The sequence below is a fragment of the Alexandromys fortis genome, unplaced genomic scaffold (assembly GCF_014885135.2).
Source record: "Alexandromys fortis isolate MF-2015 unplaced genomic scaffold, M_Fortis_MF-2015_v1.1 scaffold_1, whole genome shotgun sequence".
Taxonomy (NCBI): Eukaryota; Metazoa; Chordata; class Mammalia; order Rodentia; family Cricetidae; genus Alexandromys; species Alexandromys fortis.
The window spans coordinates 37,685,080-37,707,612 of NW_026067927.1; the positions used below are offsets into that span (position 1 = coordinate 37,685,080).

Sequence of the window (22,533 nt, forward strand, 5' to 3'; positions counted from 1 at the left end):
GCTCATAGGTTAAAGGTACCAAATCTGACCAGTTCCAGTTAGGGAATCTAATCTTCCGAATTGTTTGGGCCTCCACATATGCAGGGCACACAAGCACATCCCCTCTTCACACAAATTGATGAATATAGTAGAACTTTGGGATTTCATTGCTGAGTTTTTGGAAATCTTATTTCCAAATTTTCACAGGCACATGTCTTTCAAAAAAGCATTATTCTTGGGCTGGATGCTTTCCCAGAGGTCCCGAGTTCAATTCCCAGCAACCACATGGTGGCTCACAACCATCTGTAATGTAATGAGATCTGGTGCCCTCTTCTGGCCTGCAGGCATACATGCCAGAACACTGTATACATAATAAATCTTTTTTTTTTTTTTAAAGCATATTCTTGACTGGCTGGTAAAAATAGTTGTCGGTGAAAAATGATTGCTATACAACCATGAGTTAGGGTTCCCAAAACCCTACAGAAAGCCAGGCAGGAGCCTGGAAATCATGCTAGGGAGGAAGAAAGTGAGTTGATGAAAACCTTCGGGTCCTCACCCCATGTGTAATCCCTTCAGGGAGACACATGCATACCAACCTCAAGAAACCGAATGCACCAGTTGCGCTCATGTATGTATGTATGCATGTATGTATGTATATATATATATATTACAAAGTTCAACTAACAAGACACTAAAGCAGTTGACAACTGCTTCCAGACAATTTCATATAGTATGTACCCTTTGGCTGGCTTAACCCTTCTGTGACCCCTTTGTCCCGGGTTACAGGTATGTACAATCCTAGCTGACAGGGTACTCAAAGATAGAACCAAAGGCCTCAAGCACGCCAACTTAAAACACCCTTTTAGCCCTGCGGACAGCCTAGTCCTTAAATCCCTAGGTAAAACATCTATCCTGTCCAGAACTGTATTCAAATCAGTGTCACTTTCCAAGGGCATCAAGGTATTCATATATTTATGTTAAATTATGCTAAAAAGCAAACCTAAAAGAACATTTGTGTTCTACTGTTATGAAAGCATAGAAATGAAGGCTACTTCCCTCCAGTAGGACTAGCAATTTGGTACTGATTTTCCTCATGGGGGGGGCGGTGCTTCATCCCAAACCTTAAATTCACTTAAAGGCCACGGCAAGGTCTTGCCAAGGATGCAAATCTCAGGTTACTTCTTGCTGGTTTTGCAAAAGGATTCATTTAATGGTTCCCTAACAAAACCATATATATGCCCTTCCACAAACTAAGCTATTTAACTCACTCTAAAAAGCCTTTGGCAAGCAAGCACTACTCAACGTGTGCTAAAAGACCCTGCCCATTTCACATCTCTACCCCAACATTTTCAGACTTAAGCTATGACTTCACCTCAAATTTACTGGAGCTGAAAGCAAATTATTCTGATAGACAGAGCCAGCTATTCTTTACTCTGCAGTTACCGAGCACCGAGGCCTAACTAGTATCAGCAGCTTCTCTGAAGAACTTGTTTTCCTGTGCCACCCTTGAGCACAATGTCTCTATGTGCTAGAACATTTCACACACACAAAAATCCCCATGTAGCTTAAGATTACTGTATTTCCTTATAAGAGGAACACTTAAATAAACTTTGTATCAGTCAACCCCCTTTCAAATTGGGCACACATCAAAACTAACATCATGGAAGTTTATTTAAGATGTGGATTTTGAACTACCAATACAGATGCCAAGTCTACACAAAACATCCACAGGAACTTTTTCCATTTTTTGAATCGTTCACAAACATTTCCTACATAATTCAACACACAGAGAAATGGTACATCCTTTTTCTTTCATTGTGCATACAATGGAAAAAAACAAGTATATATATATTTTTTTTACAAAGTTCAACTAACAAGACACTAAAGCGGTTGACAATTTGTCTATAGGTGAGAAATTATCTAACAAAAATAACCAGGATTTACTCAGCATCAGCCACTTCTATAACCAAGTGTTACTCTGATTAATAAAGCTCACTGCCCATTAGGCTTCTGGCATATACTTAGGATGGTTAACTCTTGTAATATTGTTTCCCACCTTAGTTTTCCCCATTAACATAGAAAACTGCTGAAAAGTAGTGGCAAACATTTGCAAAAACAAACAAAATCCCAAGCTTATTATAAGCATGAATATGTGATGGAAATTTATTAAGCCACATCTTTCCAACCATTAAGAAAATCACCCAAACTGAAATTGCCAATGTATTTTGCCTATGTTCAAGACGTGCACTTATATCCAACAGAGGAGCTGAAAATCAAACTTAGTGTTTAGTTTAGGGGTGGGCTGGAAAGTTCAACCACCATTTGAAAATTGCCTTAAAAAAACAAAAAAGACCACCAAAAATAGATTCACTAAATTTATTTTAAAAATCATAAAACGTTTCTTACAAAAGAGCATTACATTCTGCACACTGCTCTGAACAAATGTCAGGGACACGTGGACTATTACTTTCCTCCCTGTCCCACCCCCCCAATGTTACAGTGACCACAAAGCAAGGTGTTCACAATAATTACACGGGGGGAAATTTTTTAAAACCACCAACAATAAAGAAAAATTAAATTCACTCACTCTGCTGCGGTTTCAAATTTTTAATGTTTGTTTTTGCATGCCCTCCCCCCAACCCTGTAAGTAACTAAAACATTATACATCTTGTCAACACTACACCTCAAATGCAGAACACCTATGAAGCAGAGGAATGTTGGCTTTTTAAACAGAAGCAGATAAAAAAAAAGATGCAGGACTCCTTCAGTTCTTCACTAGTCTTAGAAAAACTTTCCAGAATACTGCTTCACACTATAAAAAAGAAAAAATATCTTGCATTAGAATCCTTCAACATCTGCATACTGCTTCACACTATAAAAGAAAAGAAAAAAAAGTACGAATTAGAATTTTTGTTCGAAACATCTTAATCAACATTAAGACAATTTCAATGCTAAATTAAAATGATAAACACGTCCATTACATTTAGAAGAACTTTAAAGAGCACTAGCAACTCTAAGTTAAAGCAATGTTAACTCAAGAAATGTTAGACAGTAGTGCAGAGTAAGAAGATGAGACTAGGAGCTGTTAATCCTTGGTAGAAAGGACAAGGCATGCGAGGCAGGTGTGAAATGCTGCGATTTCCAGCACCATCATGTCCTGCAGAGGTGGCCTGTGCCATATGGCAGACTGTGATTTGTTGTCGTTTTAGTTAGCTAAGAACAACAAAATCACTAGTCTTCCACACAGAACTAGGCCAACATCCAATGACTCTTCTACATTTTCTACAGGCTCTGTATAATTTATTATAAGTGGTGGTTTTGGCAGCAGTTTTCACCAGAGAAATGAGAAGTTTGCTTTGTTAGGGCTTCTTCCAGCAAGATTAGTATTGAATGTCTTCATTTTTAGTAAGAAAACAGAAGAAAATCAAGGCAGAGCTATTAATTAAGATGTTTAAGAAGTTAGATTCCCCAAGTGACGGAAACACCATGGTTTCTAAAAGAAAAATCAATTGGGAAGAAGAGCTCTTTAAAAGGTTTTAGTGTGCATATGCTAACACAAACGGAGCTCAGACTGACCTGTTCTGCAGCAAATACTGTGCATTCTGTATCTGGTCCTGTGTTCCTGTGATGGTAATAATCCGATCTTCAGATCCTTCCAAAGGCTCATCAATTTTGATCGATGCTCCTGACTCATGACGGATTTGTTTAATCCGCTGACCACCTTTGCCAATAATAGATCCAGCCAACTGAAAAGATATTTAAATACAAGCTTAATGACAACTTTAAGGAAAACGTAATCCCTTATCAATGATCAAGAGGAGCAACTTTATAGAATGTCTGAACTATATTTTAGATTGTTATAATTTAACATTTCCTTAACAAAATAAGGAATCCAAAACCACCTATATTAATGGCACCATCTGCTGTTAGATTTAACATACTCCCATAAATCCTAAACATTATCTCAATCTTAAATTGAAAGTCTTTGCTAAATTTACAGAAGCAGCAATCATAACAAAAAAATAATGAAAGTTCCCTGAATTAAAAATACTTACATCTTTGGGAATAGTTACTTGTGTGGTAATAATAGGTCCGCCAAGATCACCATATGAGCCACGACCCCCTGCATAGGAATAATCTGATTTAAATAATGAGCAGGAAGTTCTTAGAAAAATAAGTATAAAACAATGTCTGATTTCAAAAAGAAACTTACCATATCCAGAACCACCCTAAAAACAAAGAAAAATAAAATTACTCATTTCAATATTCCTAAAACAAAACAAAGCCCCAAAAGCCAACAAAATCCAGAGCTTAGGAAAAAAAAATAACTCCCCCCACCATATCAACCCACACCCACGCTATTCCAGTAAGCAAACTAAAGATTTAGATGCACAGATTTCTAAGAAGGTAGAAATTATCAGGGAGCAGGGACACGAACCATTTCTAATAGGCAAATTATATTGCTGATAATTACATTAACGTTATTAATACTCAACCTGTGGTTCATAAGCCATCTGCCATTCTGATGGACTCCATGTGTCAATTGCAGAGTCCCAAGTTTCATCAGCACTGAACCCAACCTGTATTACACACAGAAATATCAAACTATTTAGATGGCTGTACAATCTTGCACAGAATATTTGATTAAAAGGTCTCTTACAACACATACATAACCCCTTATAAATCAAAATTCTTACCATGCCATCATAGCGGTCTCCAGGCCTTCCTCTTCTGTCGTAAGCCATTAGATCTCTGTAAGCATAACATGTGTTGTAATTTTAGCCTCGCACCAAGACAACCCCATTACCGCAGCCTCTTTTAATGTTGCTGTTTGGCTAAAACTTACCCCCCTCTGGGAGGTGGTGGTGGAGGAAGAGGAAGATTCCGAGCTCTGCTGCCACCCCGGCCACCACGACCAGGAGGTGGTGGTGGAGGTCCTCGACGAGGGCTCATATCATCATAATCTCTTCTAGAGGGAGGTATGGGACGCCCACCCCGACCAGGAGGCATTCTGTCAAAACCACCTCTTCCCCGCATGGGAAATCCCACAGGACGTCCACGGCGGTCATCAAACATCATTGTAAAACCACCATAATCATAGGTTTCATCATAAAAGTTGGGATCATAAGGCTGTGCACGTCCTTTGATGGGAGACTAAAAACAGAAACAAAGCACTTTAAAGACTGAAGAGCCTTGGTCTTATCAACCCATTCCAATTAGTAATTATTAGTAATTATTAATTAACCAGCCTCAAAAGGTAATAGAGGCAAAGATAAGAAGAGGCAATGACAGGATTTCAAAATTACTAAGACCATTACCCCAGATATGTCTGAAAGAAGCAGGCAATACAGAACTATATAAGGACCTTTGCATAAAGGACCAAAGGCTCTGTATTAAAGCTGGCAACATAAACTCCCATGGAAATGCCAAAATTAAATACTGCCATATTTCTGTTTGTGTGATAAACTGAATGCAAACAGAATCTCCCAACAATACCTCAGATATAAGGTCAAGGATGATCTTGATGCACTCTACAACCCTATCAGGCTTTCCTCCAATAAGAACAACTCTGTCAGTAGAGTGAGGGCAGCATTCCTGGAAAAGCTTGATTGTTGTCTGAGTGTTCTGTAACACATTCACAGAAAGAAAACTCATAAGAGGAAGTTAACACTTTAAACATCCAGGCTCCCTACTTCAGACATAAGAACCCAATGATTCCCATAAAAAATGTGGCCAAACAGAGACCTAGAAATGATACAAGTTGAACAATTTTTGTTACTTTAAGACCTAAGTAAATAGCCATGGGGTTATCTATCATTGGGAATGGCGCAAAGAACCAACTCTGTATAGAAAATTATGAAATCCAGCAAGGAACAAAACAGAGCAAAGTAATGCCTTACTTCTCGAAGTTCTTTAATTTTAGCACCTTTGACACCAATAATTCCTCCTGCCAGACTTTGATGAATCAACAGTCTCAACTCGCAGTCAAAGTCACTTCCTTTATAGTGTTGGTACTGTGGAGGGGGAAATACACAATTTTACTTTCTTATAACTCTCTTCCCGACACACTATCAGCTTATGTTTAAGCACAACATAATGCACTGCTGCAGTAAGCAACCTGAATTTATATCTCAATAACTTTACCAGTTATGTGCTTATTATCCTCAATAGCCAGGCCCAAAAAGGACAATCTGCACCACCTTAAAAAACTATTTTATTTTCAGGTCCTGCAACACCATACCCACACTGCAGCCATTTAGCATGTCGCTGTTACCACAAAATTATTAACATTCAAATAACACCATAATAAAAATGACTGCAAAGCACTTTGCAAATATAGTTAATTCCCACTGCAGCATGGAGCAGGGTCAACAGTGAGTTGTAAGACCATTCATATATCATATTTTTAAGCCTTTTTCTATAGAGATGGGAAAAGCACACTATGTTAAAAATAAATCAATCCTATGGGCCAGGCTCCATACTTCAGTGGGGTTCAATGGCACTATGACATACATTTAAGCATTCCACAGCATCAGATTCGAGCGGGAGCTGGCTGGTTGCAGTGGGTGATGGCAACTGCAGGCCCTGAAAGTAGAAAAATAAGAATAATAGGTTAAGTGTCTAGCGTGATCAGGCTATTGTCGCATATATTGGTAAAGCTACTACAACATATATTACTAATCCAGAAAACAACTTATTTAACAGTAAAATCTTTTCTCCATGTATACCCAGTAAATAAATGTTCAGACCCTTAATGCCAATATTAATATAGAAAATGAGCCATACCAATGGGTTCATTGCTTCCTATCTACAGAAGAGCCACGACAAAGTTCCTGTAGCTAAAACTTCCTTAGATGAGACTATAACCCCGCAACTGAACTGTACACAAACCCTTTCTCCTGAATTAAAAACAACCAAAAAAAAAAAAACCCTGCCCTTTATTTTTCAACATTGCCACTTTAAGAAAACAGACCCTAAAATCAAGGCCTTTCTTTAAATCATAATACATGACCACAGATATTTACTATTCCAGGAGTGGCCAACCTGAATTTTAAAGACAAATAGAGAATGTTATATATACTATGAATGATTTTGCTGCTACAGAACTGTTCAGTTTCTCTCCCGTCCCTCAGTACACTCCAATAAAACTTAAACACCGACTCTCAACTTTCCCAACATCTTTTTATTATAACAAAAGAAACCTACCTCTTCCAAGGTAGGGATGATTTTCTTCAGAATTTCTCCAATCGTTTCAATATCAGCACTGATACTCAGTATGCTGCCAAATATCAAATACCACATAATACAAAAAGGTGGAAAAGAAAAATGAGTTTTGTCATCAGTTTTGTCATCTTTTAGAGAAGTAACATCACATTTACTTAATAGTCCCCATTTAAAGTAACCTATTTATGAATTTTGTACATGCATTTTATTTTATGCCCAATACAGACATAACATTATTAGAAGACTTCGAGAGAGAAAGACAGAGAGAATGGGCTGCTGGAAGGGCTCAGATTAAGTGGCAATAATCGACCAGAATTGAAGCAGAGTTGAATTCTCATGTTCCCCGCCACCAAGTTAAGGACACCCTTGCTGTTACATTGGTAATACTGGCACACCTTCTCTTGGGTAAAGTGGGGGAATATGCAAGTGGTGAACATTGTATCTGGAGTAAGGTTATGGATACCAGTTAGAAATTAGACTACTAATGGGCTCTGCAAGAAAACAAATACAAATGCAAGACAAAACAGACAATACAAATGAGAAGTGAAGGAAAGTGAACCAGTTAGCGTTTCATCAGAAAACATTATGAACAGACAATGTTGGGAAGCAAGGTGGGCCACAAAGACAGAGCGAGAGACTATTTGGGTAACAGTTTGATTTACAATGCAGCAAATATGCAACACTTGAAGCTGTGCTCCTTCCATCGAAATAAAATTAGTGGATCGTTTGGGTGGGCAACTCACGGTAAAAGTTCAGTGACAAAAGGACTTAATGGGGAAAATAAGACAGAAACTTGAAAAACAATACACCGTCTAAAGGGGATACTATTTAATTATATAAAAGGCAGGTAATAAAATACATTTCTCTCTTTCTAATCAGGCAGTGAGGCATAAACTGTTGGGACATACCGCTCGGGGCCACTGCTGTCTGGGACTGAAACACTGGCATTGTACTGCATTGGTCATTGGCGTTCGTGGATGTTGGCATTGGGCATGGGCATTCAATCAGAAGTTGTCAAGTATTGTACCCGTTTGGCAACGAGCACATTTTTGGGCATAGCCAACCAGGGTTTTCACATGGGCGTTCAGGGGCGGATGGGCCAACGTCATGGTGGGCAACGCAGGGGTAAGTCGATCCAGTACATGGGCAACGGAGATATATGGCCAAAAAAACAAGGAGAGGGAAAAGGGGGAAAAGCAATAAATTTTAATTTAATACAAACTATACTCATACTCTCAATTAATGAAACAAGCTTAAGTTGTTCTGAAGACTAACACAATAATGGACTTCTCTATACCTGACTGTGGCTTAACATTTAAGGACCTTAAATTGATGGTTCTAGTTTTGTTTTTGTTTTTTTAAAAAATGTTTCAGTAGCAGGCTGGCTCGTGAGGGTAGACACAAAACCTGTCATGACTCAAAAGTTTACTGAAATTCTTGAGGAAAATGGGGAAATAACCCAGATAATTATACAGAACATCTGGATTAAGAGGAGAAAGAGGTTCAAAGACAAAACAAAAACTCCCACACCAAACCCCCAACTAGTAAGACTGTTTTGGTTTCATGAGGTGTCAAACACAATCCTGTATCTCAAAAGCAGGTTTATAAAAATTAAAACAAAATTTAAAGTTTATAGCAATAAAGAGAAACATGAAGATCTGTTACCGAGAGAAATGAAATACTGTTAGGTACTCCACACAGCTATTCGCCTCTATTTTACTCTAAGTTAAGTAAGGAAATTTTGATGTAATCAAGGTCTAGAAATACACACACACTTCTAGTGCTGCCAACATTTAATGTGTCTAATCACAAGAGTCAACCCACTATAAATTATGAAGACTCAAATTATAGGCAGATAGCTCGACTGGCAAGATTATTCTTTATTCATGTTTAAAAATCAGTTAACATTAGCTCTATGTTGCAAGCTGTGGAACAGATAGTCTTTTTAAAAGAAAATAAAAATTGTTTTAATCAGCCATCCACGATGGCGTTGAGTAATACAGATTCCCTCTCTATCACACACACACACAAGAGGAATGATGCAATTAAGGGTTTTTACACGTTGTCTCTTTTCTAATTAAGATGTTTTGTCTTATTTGAAGAGAACTAATTTGAAGGGCCTTCCCATAAAATGAAAAGATTTAATTATGTATGTTCCACCATCAGAGCTTTTAAAAAGAGTAGGAATCCTCTACACGACCATTAATTATTACAAATGGTTGTAGCTACAGTGACTTCTAAGATGTGATCCTTTAAAATTCTAGAAACAGACAACGAATTTGTTTGTTTAGTAGTTTAATACTTACGTCTGTACGCAGAGCCTTAATGTTCTTGCCTCCTTTCCCAATCACTGCACCAGCATTCTGAAAGACAAAAAAATTACTGTGCATTTCCATAAAATTAGTATTCCTACTTGTATTTTTGAACTTTAACAACGAAGTCTGCACATGACGGGGAATCTACTTAAGAGTGAGGGAAACCAAGATTCCATTTACTGAATATGAGATATTTGTACAATACATCACTGGAATATTTATAACACCAAACATGACTGTAAAGTTCCTACAAAGTATTGAATACCTTTACCAGTGCTATCTTGTGAAAACCAGGCCAAAATCTATTCAGCAAATACTTTTATACTGTAACTTGAGCAAAGCTATAAGGTAACCAAAATCAAACTAGTTCCCCCGGGAAATAAAACTTTCAATGCCCAGAGTCCTGCTCACTCTTCAAAGACATCTGTGGCGACCCTGTAATAAGGCTTTCACACCTTCAGAACTCGAGCACTACCCAGAGTTCACAAGTCTGCTTATAAAGAGCCAAACCAACTAACTCATGGTTAGTGTCCATCTGTTCTGCCAGCAATCAAGGGCAGAGGACAGATGGATAAAGAGCTATGGCCAGCCTCACCAATGAAATCTTTCAAACTTTTATTCAATGTGGAAAATTCTAAAAGTGTTCCTGGGATTCAAATTAGGGCTTAGAATAAAATATTGTAATTTTAAGGAAAAAATGTAAATATCCAAAATTCAAAAAGTTGTATTTGTACCTTGCTCTGAAGCAAAATGCGCAGTTCAACCATCTCATCAGTATTTCTAGATCTTTTAAATGCTTGCTCCTCTTCCATATCTTCTGCAGGGCGTTTACCTAGAAATTAAGTTCATATTTTGAATTAGAAATATCCTCAAGTAAATGTATTTTAAAATACACTTTATAAAATCCCTGCTGCTTTCTTGGTCTTTCTTTCCCCTTTGCAACAAAGATCATAACAAATACTTCAAAGGATTAAAAATTTGGATGAAAATTTGTACTGGCTGTTACCTGTGCAAGACAGCGTTATTTCTTGTTCATAAAAACCAAGATTTAACAGAATCTCAAAACTACAGAATTTTATAGTAAGGTAACCACAGCACACACAGAAAGCTATTGTCATAATGAAACTAACAATATATTCATAAATTGCTTATAATTAGAATATCTTCTCACCAAATTCACCATTGGTTTCAGTGTTGGGGAAGGTTTCTTCTGGCTGCTCGGTCTCCATTTTCTTGAATTAAATGGATACACCAACCTGTAGAAAAATAAAGAAGCTAGTACATTTGGCTTATTGGAAAAAGGAAAACACTATTTTGCTTAAAATCTTTAAAAGGGACCGTGCTTCCAGAACACACACACAGCTTTGCAGCGCTGAACTGACACCGCAGAGCTGCAGCAGCCTATAAAAACCAACACAAATCAACTGTGCTTTTCCTTTTATTATTCAATACTAATATTGGGGTCGCAAGTCTGATTTGAGGAAGCGGGCTGATCCTCCTACTCTAAAAAATTCAGGCGAGGAACAAGTGTGGTGGATTGCTTTTGGATTGTCTCAATGAAACACAACAGCTCAACTCACTACCCTGAAATGAAGGATTTCCCCCAAGGAATTCAGTAATCGCGTCCTCAACAACTTCATATTATTACAACTGGAAAGTCAACTGTCCTAAGATTTTGTTCACAAAACTAATTCTGGGAAAGACTGCACCGTAGCACAAAATTAGTGTTATTGTAAGACCAGTAAGTAACTGAAATTATTGTGGCTGTTTGCGAATGTCAAAACCATTTCAATGACATTTGCCAAGTTTACAAATATAACGGCAAATACAAGCTGCTTTTAACGTCCACCGGGAGCAATCTAAAGCCCTGACCAGACAGACTCAAACCAGCGCCATTCTCCAGCAAAGCCAGCGGAGCCTTCAACCACCACCACTCACTACGATTGTAAACGGTGCTTTAAAAAGGCTACAATTCCCAACAATTTCACCTCTAATACAGCTCTTAAAGACTGCAGCCAAAGCGACACAATTGGTCCGGTCCTCTCGTGGCCATACCACGCGAACAGCCAAGCACAACAAAGCTGAGGCCGAATCCCACTTTACGCCTCCTCCACCCCCGAGCGCCGGCTGCTAGGGTCGCTAAGGGCGGCTCGGGGACCCGCCGCTCGGCTCGCTTTGCAGCCACGACGGCAAATAGATGCCGGCGCGGACGACAGCAGGGTCGACCGAGGAGAGTCGAGCCCACGTCCCCGAAAGCCGCTCGCTCGAGCGGGATCGGCCGCGCGGAAGCTCGCGCCGTCCCCCTGCCCACTGCCCGCCCCGGCCCTCCCCTCCCGGGCTCGGCCGGTGGCCTAGCGGAGCAGCGCCCGCCTCCCTCCCTCCCTCTCCTCACCCGGATCCGACAGGAAATGGCGGCCCGCGTAATGGCGACTACGTGCGACTAGGCGGCGCCGCGCGCGCGAGACCCCCTCCCCCACCCACCCAGCACGCGGGCCCGCGAGCTCGGCCCCCGCACCTCCCCCCACCGCCCGCCCGCTCGCCCGAGACAAAGCGGCGGCTCCCGTTCCATCGGGGTCCCGGCCGAGGAGGGACTCCCGCATCCCCGCGCTGCTCCCACCCCGGACGCCCCTCGGCTCCGACCCCCGGGCCTCCGCTCACGAGATCCCCAGAGTCTCCGGCGGCAGCAGCAGCGGCGCGCACGCCAACTGCAGAGGCACGCTCGGGGAAATGGCGGCCGTGGGGGAGGGGAGCCCGGGCAACGTTCCCCGGCGGGCGGGGGACCGAGCGCCGGCCCGAACCCTCACGGACAGCCGCGCCGCAGCTCCGGCCCCGCTCCCCGCCGCGCGCGCCGCTCGCCCGGCCCCCGGGGCTCACCGCGCCGAGTCCGCCGTTGCCTCCCGGCCGCAGCAACGCGCCGCCTCCGACGGTCGGTCCCTGCTCCAGACAGAGGCCGAGGACCCACCCCCTCCCGCCTCGGCGCCGCGCCCCATTGGCTGCCCGGGCGTCGGCGGTGGCGCGAGCGCGCGGCGATTGGCCCCCGGCCGCGTCAATGACGGCGCCCAGAACCCCGCCTCCCGCCGGCGACTCCCTTCGGGCTGGCAGGCCGCGGGGCCTGGGACAACCCACCCGGGCCGGGACGCCCGCCCGAGCCGCTCGCCGTCCCGCGGCGCCCGCCCGTTCCCCGGACCCGCCGCTTCCCCACGGCCCCGTCCCCTCCGACACCTACGTGAGGGGCCACAGGCGAGCGGGAGGCGAGCACGACGGCGACGTCCGTGCAGCGGAGGCACAGAGGATAATGGCGTCTGCAGCGCTGTCGCCCAGAGCGCCCTCCTCTCTCGTTCGCGCACTCTGTCGCTGGGGGGGGGGGGGGGGGGGGGGGGGCGCGCGGGGAGGGGAGGGAAATGGGAGGCGGGGGGGGGGGGGGGGGAACGACGGCGCTCTCGCGAGATTTGCCACGGGCGCTCACGTGTGCCGCGGAGGGGGCGGTGCCTGGGCGTTTGCGAGCCCCGAGGGGGTGGCTGCGGGTCTGGAGGAGGGACGGCCGCGCGCCGCGCGGTAGGAAGTGGAAGCGGGGAGGGGAAAGAGCCCGCTAACGGGAGAGGGAGCGCGCGGCGGTGCCTCGCCGGGCCGGGGAGCCCACGGTTGTGGCGACACGAGGCGGGATGGCCAGGTCGGTGATCGGCCGGGGTTCCACAGCTCCCCGTCGCGGCTCGCTCGCTCCCAACGCCGCGGGTCTGTGCGCCCCTCCGCCGGGCCCGGGAAACCCGCTGTGCTAACGGCCGGGTCCGGGCGGAAGGGCGGGCGGACGCCGCGGCCCGGGAGGGGTCGGCCTGGCGAGGCCTTCTGGTCGCTGTAACTGACCCAAGTCACTTTCGCCTTGGCCCCGTAAAATGCAGAGCGCAGAACACGACGTAGGCTCCCGCGCGTCGGGGCAGCACTCCTTCCCCCGCAGGAAGCTCGCAGGCGGTGTGGCCGCCCGACCTGGGGAAGAGCCGGCTTCGGTAGTTCCCTCCGTTCTCACCCACTGCTTCAGACTCTTGCTGGGACGGCAAGATGTTGGTCTCTGGAAGCTAATCAGTGAGGCTTCCGTGCTGGTCCACCCGTGTCCTGACCCTTGAATGATCTCAGGATATCTATGCCTGCATCCTTCTAAGGATCGCTATTTATGGTCGTTGCGTTATCTTTTATTTCCTTGGCAGAGGTAAACTGGGAATTGAGGATTTGGTGAGGCTTGAAGTGCGGGTGGACGTAAGAAAGGTTTTGAGATAGCCTATGTAGCTCTGTCTGCGACGGAATTTATTACATAGACGAGCCTGGCTTCGAACTCACAGATATACTCCTGCCCCTGCCTCTCAGATGCAGAGATTAAAGGTGTGTGCCGCCACACCTGACCCACAACTTTTAATTTTTTTTTTTTTTTTTTTGAGACAGGGTCTCACTCTGTAACTCATAAAGATCCTCCTGTCTCTGCCTCCCAAGGGCTGGGATTAAAGGCATACTCACAACACCCAGCTAAAATTAGTACTATCTTGAGTAGACACTAGTGGAAAGTTACTTTCTCCAAACTCAGCTATATTCATTTGGTTTTGTCTTTTTAGGTTTCCTCTTTGCGTAACTGAAAGTTTGCCTTGCCTCCATCTTTCATTTTCTCTTTGAAGTTGGACGTTTTCAGTTCATTATTAAAACCCCTGCTCAGGACTGGATATACGGCTCGGTGGCATGGCCCTGGCTTTGCGCACTGTGCCAGTCCTCTTCATTTAGTGACACCCGGGTACATGAGGGGTTAATGGTTAAATTGTGTAGGCTAATGTTTTAGAGCCCTTACTTAACTGGGATTTAATATAATTGTAACTGTACAGGAGCTAGCTGGAATAATATTTAAAATACTATAGGTACCATATCCCGAGTTCTCTACTGAATGCCAGACTTTGTGCTGGCAGTTAAATGCTATTACAGTACTTTGAGTAAGTTGTGGTTATCTTTGTTTCATGGGTGTGGTTGTTCCTGGTCTTTAATCCTAGCATTAGAGATGCAGAAACTGGTGGATTTGTGAGTTCCAGGTCAGCCAAGGGCTGTCTCAAGAAACAAAACAAACACTAAAAACCTGGAGGGGGGGGGGGATGGGGATGGGGGGGGGATGATTGGGACCAGTGGGCTTGTGGTTCCTGCTGAGGCCTTGCTTGATGATGTAAATTCTGTCACTGGAAGGCTTGTGGTGGAAGGAGAGGGCCAACTCTCAATCGTCTCTAATCTCCACGTGAATGTACACACACACACACACACACACACACACACACACACACACACAACGTAAAAAGGATAAGAACCATATCCAAGGCCACATAACAGCTGGGTTGTAGACTCCTAAATGGAATTTTCTTTCATGTTTCCTTATATTGGGTTTTGGAGGATGCACAGACAGCTCTTACTGTTCTTTATGTCAACCATAATATAACATCCCCCACCCCCACCCCAGACACGTTTTTTCTGTGTAACAGTCCTGGCTGTCCTTGAACTCACTCTGTAGACCTGGCTGCCTCTGCCTCCTGAGTGCTGGGATTAAAGGCGTGCGCCACGGCCCGGCTCAAGTTTTATTTTTTAAATAATACCCGTAAAGTGGATGTAGATTTTTTTGTTGGTGCTTTAGAATCTCAGCTATTGGTTGGGAGTCACATATACCATCTAGGGATGCTGCTTTCCTGTTAAAAATATTTGAAGCTGACTGAAAATTAATCATTGAGCCAGCTATGCCTAAGCCTTAGTGTAATGGAACCTTCCTGTTTTATTCTCTTCTGATCATTCCTAGTAGTTGGGATTTAGAATGAAGATTTGCACGGACATCCAAATCTATCAGGCACGAAGGTTAATGCAAATATTTTTTTTTCTTACTGTAAAAGCAGGGAGGGTTAAGTTCTGTAATTTTGTATGTGGCTACTATACTAAGAAAACATGAACACATATTTTCATGTCGTGAAGTAGTCCCTAAAAACCTCTTCAAAGCTGGGGATGGTGGCGCACACCTTAATTCCAGCATTTGGAAGGCAGAGACAGATGGATCTCCAAGTTTGAGGCCAGCCCGGTCTACAAAGTGAGTTCCAGAATAGCTAGGGCACTTATACAGAGAACCTTGTCTAAAAAAAAGAAAAGAAAGGGTTTGGAGTTTCAGAGCATCTAATGCTCTTCCAGAGGACTGGAGTTTAACTCAACTCCAGGGATCTGACACCTCGCCTCTTTGGCACCTGCACTCGTGCATATGCCCAGGCATACTCAACATTTTTAAAAATCTAAGATTACACAGCTTTCTATTTCATGAACATGATGCAGATTTTTTTCTAGATAACATTCAGAATCCCTCTAATATAAAAACATGAACATTGACATGATTGTTTTCATATCTTTTTTCTTTTTCCTCTAGTCTTCCCTTTTCCCCTTTAGTAAGTCCTAGAGATTGAACCCAGGGACCCAGAGCTAGCTATACCTTGTTCTTGCCTTTATCTTTATTTCTAACTGGGTGTGTTTTCCTGTTTGTTTTTGGAAACAGGGTTTCTCTGTGTAACAGCCCTGGCTGCCCTGGAACACAGAAATCCACCTGCCTCTGCCTCCTGAATACTGGGATTAAAGGCGTGCGCCACCATGTTTGGCTTTGATTGTTCTAGAAAGTCAGAATGTGTGTTACAAGTTAACGTTCAGTTTAAGAGACATCTTTTCCAAAGTTGTTTCTCTTCCTGTATTGAGGGGTTCTTAAGACTCTGTGGTTGTTGTCTATCAGCTAATGGGAAATTGTGGCATCCTAGCTAGCCTTTCCTTCTGAGCTGTTACCTGCTGTGACTATGGTAATAGAATTCTATAGGAGTGGGAGTGTGTCTTACCAAAAGCAGATGGGGTCCTGGGCTAAACTATCTGCTATGCTTGCCTTCTTCAAGGTGGCTCGGCAGATCAGGGCACTGGCCACCCAGTTTGAAACCCTAGTTTTGTCCCCAGAACCCACCTGGTAGGAGAGAACCAACTCCTGCAAGTTGTGCAAATTTCTGCGTGGGTACCATGGTATAGATGCACTCCCTCCAGACACACAAATGATGGTAGTATGCTACAGTCTCCTCTGAACCGCTCCATCACACACTTCACTGATTTACTTTATTAATTCTCTTCTACCGTACTTTGACGACCCATTGGGTTTACAAATGAAATGAGGAAACAGGTCTAAAAAGAGTAACTTTCTCTCAACAGCTTGTTTCCGTTTATCTCACCCTATTCTCCCCTCCCCTTCCTGCAACACAGTGTTTCTCAGTGGAGTCCTGGATGTTCTGGAACTCACTTTGTAGACCAGGCTGGCCTTGAACTCACAGAGAGTCTCTGCTCATTTCTAGCCTATTATAATGTTTCCGTTTTACCTTGACTGTTAAGGAGTCCCCAGAACTACACAGTCATACTCTTAGATTCATGGAAATAGGACAATGAGTCTTTAATTCGTTTTCGAATCCTTACTGCTGCTTGTCTTTCCTTCCAGGGTCCTTTCTCTGTAATAGAGGCATTGAGTACTCCACTGGGCGCCTAGCTTGAAATCCTGTCATCAGAGTTCATGCTGTTCTGCGAAGTAAGTTTTCTTATGGACATGTTAGACCTTAAATAAGTTCTGTCTCTTTAGTGTCTTCATCTCTAGAAGGAACAGATATTGTGTGTGTGTGTGTGTGTGTGTGTGTGTGTGTGTGTGTGTGTGTGTGAGAGAGAGAGAGAGAGAGAGAGAGAGAGAGAGAGAGAGAGAGATTTGTCTTTAGCTTTAGTACTTTGCTATTGTATTATACTGAGAGGTTTATTTTTTGTTTGTTGTGTTTTGGTTTTTTTGGGACAGGGTTTCTTTGTGGCTTTGGAGCCTGGAACTCACTCTGTAGACCAGGCTGGCCTTGAACTCACAGAGATCCACCTGTCTCTACCTCCCAAGTGCTGGGATTAAGGGTGTGTACCACCACCACCCCTCTGAGAAAATCAGATTTAAATATTATTGACAACACAGTTGAGAATATTTAGGAAAACAAGACTTCTCAATATCTGCCCAGAGAGGTAGGTGGCCAACCATAGATATATAAATTTTAATTGTTAAAGTACGAAGTTAATTATAGCTTTCAAAAGAACCTAGTGAACATTATTTAAGTAAAATTTAAATTAATAGAGTACGATTATTTGGAGGATCATGATGGCCTTAATGACCACTGCAACCCGAGCGTCAGGCTCCAGGTCTCGGCAGTGACTGAGGCAGCTGAAGCTTCGGCCAGGGCCTTGATTTCTCCCTAGCATGAGAGCTCTGGTGCCTCTGCAGCCTGGTGAGGTGAGAGCGGGGCTGGCAGGCCCCGTGACTTAGATCATCCTGCATGCTGGGAAGTGATAGATGGCGGAGACACAAAAGATGTGCGCTGCAGTGAGGGGCACAGGAGGTGTGGAAGGCAGTTGCTGTTCTTGTTCCTTGGGAAAAGGTGAAATACACAGCTCATCACACGAGTCAGCGACAGACACAAGCACAAGTCGGCCTGCGAGTTTTCCCTTGAGAAAACCGACCACCATATGAGTTACCATGACTCCCAGAGCCATGTCCTAGCCTAGGAGGAAGAGAAGTGCCTGCAGAATGGAGACCCATTTGACTGGACGTGTCCTGCTGGGACTTCTCATCATTGGTTGTGGTGGTTCAGCTATGAGACTGGACAACTCTATATTGAATTACAGTTTTGCCGTGCTGTGTCTAACGTTTTCCAGAGATTTATTTTCTTTGGAAGCTTTGGGTTGGACGAACACTTGAAGACACACATAGGCTCCACCTACCACCATGCAGAGTAGGCAGGAACACACCTAAAGACCCCACCCAACAAGGATTGCCTGTGGCACAAGCCACTACTGTGTACCAATACGGGATGGAGAGATGGGAAAGAAAGAAGCTGAACAGCTTGAGCACTGTAAAGAGAGGCGGATCTGGAGAGGGGTGGAGAGGAACAGCCTGATGTGAGTGAGTAGCCTGTGAGGCCACCTGAGGCCGTGAAGAATTCCTGGCCCATGCTGCCATTGAGGGACAGATTGCCAAGAGGCAAAGGCTGTCCTCACTGAGAGCTTCTCCTTCTGAGTCCAGTCAAAAATAAGTCTATAAGGGTAACAAATAAATGATCAGACCTTGGGGGAAAAACGGGGAGGAGGGGGTGATAAAAAATGAATCTGATTCTAATTTTGAGACGATAATAAGATATAGTAATGACTGTCTTTCAAAGATCTGACATTTACCCTTTCTTTCGCATATCAATCTTTGAACAACCGTGTAAGACAGTTGGTGATACTGATGAAAATACTGAGTCAGAGAAGTTAAAGTACTGGCCTTAGGTCATGTAGCCTTTACCTTGACAAAGCTAGCTCAAACATTTTGTTTTTCCTCATTCTTAGTACTTGTAAGGTTTGCTTATTGACTGGGTAGAAAGTCAAGTAGTTTTTAGCGCTGGAGAGAAAGGTGTGAACGGTGTGGTAAGTAATTAGGCCTGCCTGTGGATTTGAGAGGTAGAGGTGCTGTATTTAAGTCTAGGGAATCAAGTGGACATAGATGTTCTTGTTTAAAAGAAACAAATGTAACTTTAAGTTTATTGAATCTCTTTTCTATTTGTTTTCAGGTGGATGTGTATGCTCCTATTTTAAAAAATGAGTTTAACTAGTGATGTATTAAGAGTTGAAACCTGGCTTTTGGCAACATGGCATGTTAAAGTGCCTCTAATGTGGCTGGAAGCTTGTGTTAATTGGATCCAAGAAGAAAATAATAATGTTAATTTGAACCAAGCACAAATAAACAAACAGGTGTTGGAGCAATGGCTTCTTACTGACCTGAGAGACTTGGAATATCCTCTCTTACCTGATAACATTTTAGAAATTCCAAAGGGAGAACTGAATGGATTTTATGCTCTACAGATCAATTCTTTGGTTGATGTAAGTCAGCCCGCGTATTCCCAGATACAAAAGCTGAGAGGAAAGAATACAACCAATGATCTAGTTTCAGCTGAAACACAGATTACTCCAAAACCATGGGAAGCAAGGCCTTCCCGGATGCTGATGCTACAGCTCACGGATGGTGTCACTCAAATTCAAGGGATGGAGTATCAGTCTATTCCAGCTCTCCATGGTGGTCTTCCTCCAGGTACAAAAATTTTGGTTCATGGACGCATTTCATTCCGTCTTGGTGTTCTCTTGTTGAAACCAGAAAATGTGAAGGTGTTAGGGGGTGAGGTAGATGGTCTTTCAGAAGAATATGCTCAAGAGAAAGTACTTGCAAGATTAATTGGTGAACTTGATCCTACAGTTTCAGTTGTACCAAGTAATTCTGATCACAGTTTGCCTAGAGTTTCAGGGGGGTTGGATGCTGTTTCAGGACCTTCAGATGAAGAACTCCTGGCAAGTCTCTATGAAAGTGAAGAGCCTGCAGCAAGCAATGATACATCACCCATGGAAGGAAGCTGTTTCAGCACAGGCAGCTCCTCAACTCCCACTCCCACAATTCAGTCTAGTTTTGAGCCCAGATGTAATATTTCTTCAAAGCACAAGGAGAAGCCAAACCAATCTGTGCATTTCAGTAGTGGAGAGTTTGATGACTTCTCACTGGAAGAGGCCTTGCTTTTAGAGGAAACTGTCCAGAAAGAGCGGATGGAAACAAACGCATTACAACCATTAACTGTGAAGAAAAACACAGATAAATGTGTAGAGATATTTTCACATAATCCTAATACTCTGAACCACACTCCTTTGATGAATAAACAAGGAAACAGCAATTGCAATGAAAAAAAATTATCTGAACAAATAGTTCACAAAGACAAATTTTTTAGCTGCCCATCTCCGGGAGACCATAAGAGACTCTTAGCCCATGATTTTACAGATAACAATAAGACTTTGGAAGACAGTAATACAACAAAACAAAACATTGACAGTTCAGATGAACATTGCTCCAGTAATAAAATGTTAAACAGAAAACTAGGAACCTGTCTATCAGAAAAGAGTTCAGAGGTTTCTAATGAAAATGGCTCTCCTTTACAGGCTCAGTCTTCAAGATCAGTTGAGAATAATACTGATCTCTCTATTGACATGGACTTACATTCTCCACCCTTTATCTATTTGTCTGTTCTAATGGCCAGGAAGCCAAAGGAAGTCACCACTGTGACAGTCAAAGCATTTATTGTCACTTTGACTGGGAATCTCTCAAGCTCCGGTGGCTGCTGGTGTGTAACTGCAAAGGTTTCTGATGGCACCGCCTATCTAGATGTGGACTTTATAGATGAAATACTTACCAGTATGATAGGCTTTTCAGTACCAGAAATGAAGCAATTAAAAAAAGACCCTCTGAAATATCAAAACTTCCTAAAAGGGTTACAAAAATGTCAGCGAGATCTGATAGATTTGTGTTGCCTAATGACTATTTTATTTGATCCTTCTTCACATAAAGCCTTGGTGCTTGAATTACAAGATGTTGGTGTGGAGCACCTTGAGAACCTAAAGAAGCGGCTGCATAAATAATTTGACGAAATACTATTGGAGTACACTTTAAAACATGCAAATATTTGTTCGTATTATTTTTGAAACTCTGTAAAGGAAGGAAAAGCTTTTGAGCTTAAAAATGGGTGAGATGGCTGAGTGGTTAAACAGGCTTCTGCCAAGTCTGAGGACCTGAGCTTGATCCCTTGGTCCCTTGTGGCTGAAGGAGAGAAACAACTCCCAAAATCTGTTGTCTGTCCTTCACACATGCAGCATAGAGCTTGTGCACACATAAAAACACATATACACTAAATGACATTTAAAAATAAAGATATCTAATCAAAATGAATGTGAAGGGTATTTTTGTTTGATTTGATAATGATGGGTCAGGACCTTGTAATGCAAGCAAGCCTCTATCATGAAGCCTAATCTCTAGACCCTTAATTTCCCCCCTTTCCTGGAAAGGATCTACATTCCCAGGCTGGCCTCAAGCTCTCTTGTACAGCTGAGAGTGATCTTGAGCTTCTGATCTTTGTCTCCATCTCCCAAGTGCCTGGATTAGGGTTCTTCGGTTTCAGTTGGTGCACTAGTTTAAACCATGACTGTGCTAGACCAATGCTCTACTGACTGAGCTAATCCCCAGTCACCCATGTTGAAGAACTTTGCTGACTCATTCTTGCTGAGAAACTGGCTTTCTACTTGCTGAATATGAGATAATGGGTAAAGAACTGTGATGGGCTGACCGAATGGCTTGGTGGTAAAGGCTGTTACTGCTGAGCCTAATGACCCGATTCTTCTCTTGGTCCTACATGGTGAAAGAACTGTCTCCCACAAGATGTCCTCTGATTTCCACATGTGCTCCCCTTCCCCGTATGCACAAGGAATTAAAATGTTCCCCAATGAGATACATTATTGAAAGTTGCAAATTGTAAAAGTAATTTTCCCCTAATATGTTCAGTATTTCAAAGGTTTGTGCTGTTATTTAGGAGTCTTTATATTACTGTCTGTGTATGGTTCAGAGGACAACCTGTGAGTTGCTTTTCTCATGCCATGCAGATTGTAGAAACAGTCATCAGGCTTGGCAGCAGCTGCTTTCTTACTGGACCATACGACTGCCCTATGGTTTTTGAGATGGCATCTCACTGTGTACCCCAGGGTAGTCTCAAATTCATGAGGCTTCTAGTCCTCTGAACTAGCTGTGCATATAAGTTGTTTAATTTTATTATGGCTGTTTGAAAAAGACCACACTCACTTTGCTATTACAAGATTATGTTTGGGAGGTGAAGTTATTTTAATCTCTCTTAAAATTATAAATGGGGTGCTAGAGAGATTTCTTAGTGGTTAAGAACTGACTGCTGCCCTTCTAGAAAACCCAAGTTTGGGTCCCAAGATGAGCTGCTGACCTGCTAGTTGTGGGGGCCAGCCATAAGCTGAGTATGGGCAGGTCACCCAAAGGAAGTTCTTTACTTCCAACCATTATCACCTGCCAGTGTAGAACTCTGGGCATCAATAAATTTAAATGGAGGCCCGAGTC

General features: G+C 43.1%; 2 protein-coding genes across 12 annotated transcripts; one reads left to right on the plus strand and one right to left on the minus strand.

Moving 5' to 3' along the window:
* Window positions 1-1,632: 1,632 nt before the first annotated feature.
* Hnrnpk (heterogeneous nuclear ribonucleoprotein K) lies at window positions 1,633-12,884 on the minus strand. Of its 5 annotated transcripts, none has more exons than XM_050143695.1 (16): window positions 12,745-12,884; window positions 10,690-10,774; window positions 10,253-10,350; window positions 9,510-9,566; window positions 8,112-8,155; window positions 7,186-7,258; window positions 6,493-6,564; window positions 5,880-5,993; window positions 5,476-5,604; window positions 4,826-5,133; window positions 4,677-4,731; window positions 4,476-4,559; window positions 4,193-4,208; window positions 4,035-4,117; window positions 3,556-3,725; window positions 1,633-2,791 (listed from the first exon to the last, which is right to left on the minus strand). In XM_050143695.1, the coding sequence occupies exons 2-16, from the start codon at window positions 10,745-10,747 to the stop codon at window positions 2,761-2,763; spliced, it is 1,392 nt and encodes a 463-aa protein (XP_049999652.1). In that variant the 5' UTR covers window positions 10,748-10,774; window positions 12,745-12,884; the 3' UTR covers window positions 1,633-2,760. The 5 variants fall into 5 exon arrangements, with proteins under 5 accessions (XP_049999652.1, XP_049999650.1, XP_049999651.1 ...); XM_050143693.1 differs by having other exon boundaries at window positions 1,633-2,851; XM_050143694.1 differs by lacking the exon at window positions 12,745-12,884 and adding an exon at window positions 12,393-12,521 and having other exon boundaries at window positions 1,633-2,851.
* On the plus strand, window positions 11,508-21,348 carry Rmi1 (RecQ mediated genome instability 1). 7 transcript variants are annotated; one of them, XM_050143690.1, is made up of 4 exons: window positions 12,929-13,719; window positions 17,026-17,112; window positions 17,368-17,576; window positions 19,157-21,348. In XM_050143690.1, exon 4 carries the CDS (start codon window positions 19,185-19,187, stop codon window positions 21,039-21,041), a length of 1,857 nt encoding a protein of 618 aa, XP_049999647.1. In that variant the 5' UTR covers window positions 12,929-13,719; window positions 17,026-17,112; window positions 17,368-17,576; window positions 19,157-19,184; the 3' UTR covers window positions 21,042-21,348. The 7 variants fall into 7 exon arrangements, with proteins under 7 accessions (XP_049999648.1, XP_049999647.1, XP_049999645.1 ...); XM_050143688.1 differs by having other exon boundaries at window positions 12,929-13,188; XM_050143691.1 differs by lacking the exons at window positions 12,929-13,719; window positions 19,157-21,348 and adding an exon at window positions 11,508-12,231.
* Window positions 21,349-22,533: the final 1,185 nt, after the last annotated feature.

Coding starts and splice junctions, on each gene's coding strand:
- Hnrnpk (XM_050143693.1), bottom strand. CDS start 10,747: ATGGAGACCGAGCAGCCAGAAGAAACCTTCCCCAACACTGAAACCAAT. Junction 6,565..7,185: donor TCATCCCTACCTTGGAAGAG/GTAGGTTTCTTT, acceptor TTCTACTTTCAG/GGCCTGCAGTTGCCATCACC. Junction 5,605..5,879: donor AAATTAAAGAACTTCGAGAA/GTAAGGCATTAC, acceptor AATGTGTTACAG/AACACTCAGACAACAATCAA.
- Rmi1 (XM_050143690.1), top strand. CDS start 19,185: ATGAGTTTAACTAGTGATGTATTAAGAGTTGAAACCTGGCTTTTGGCA.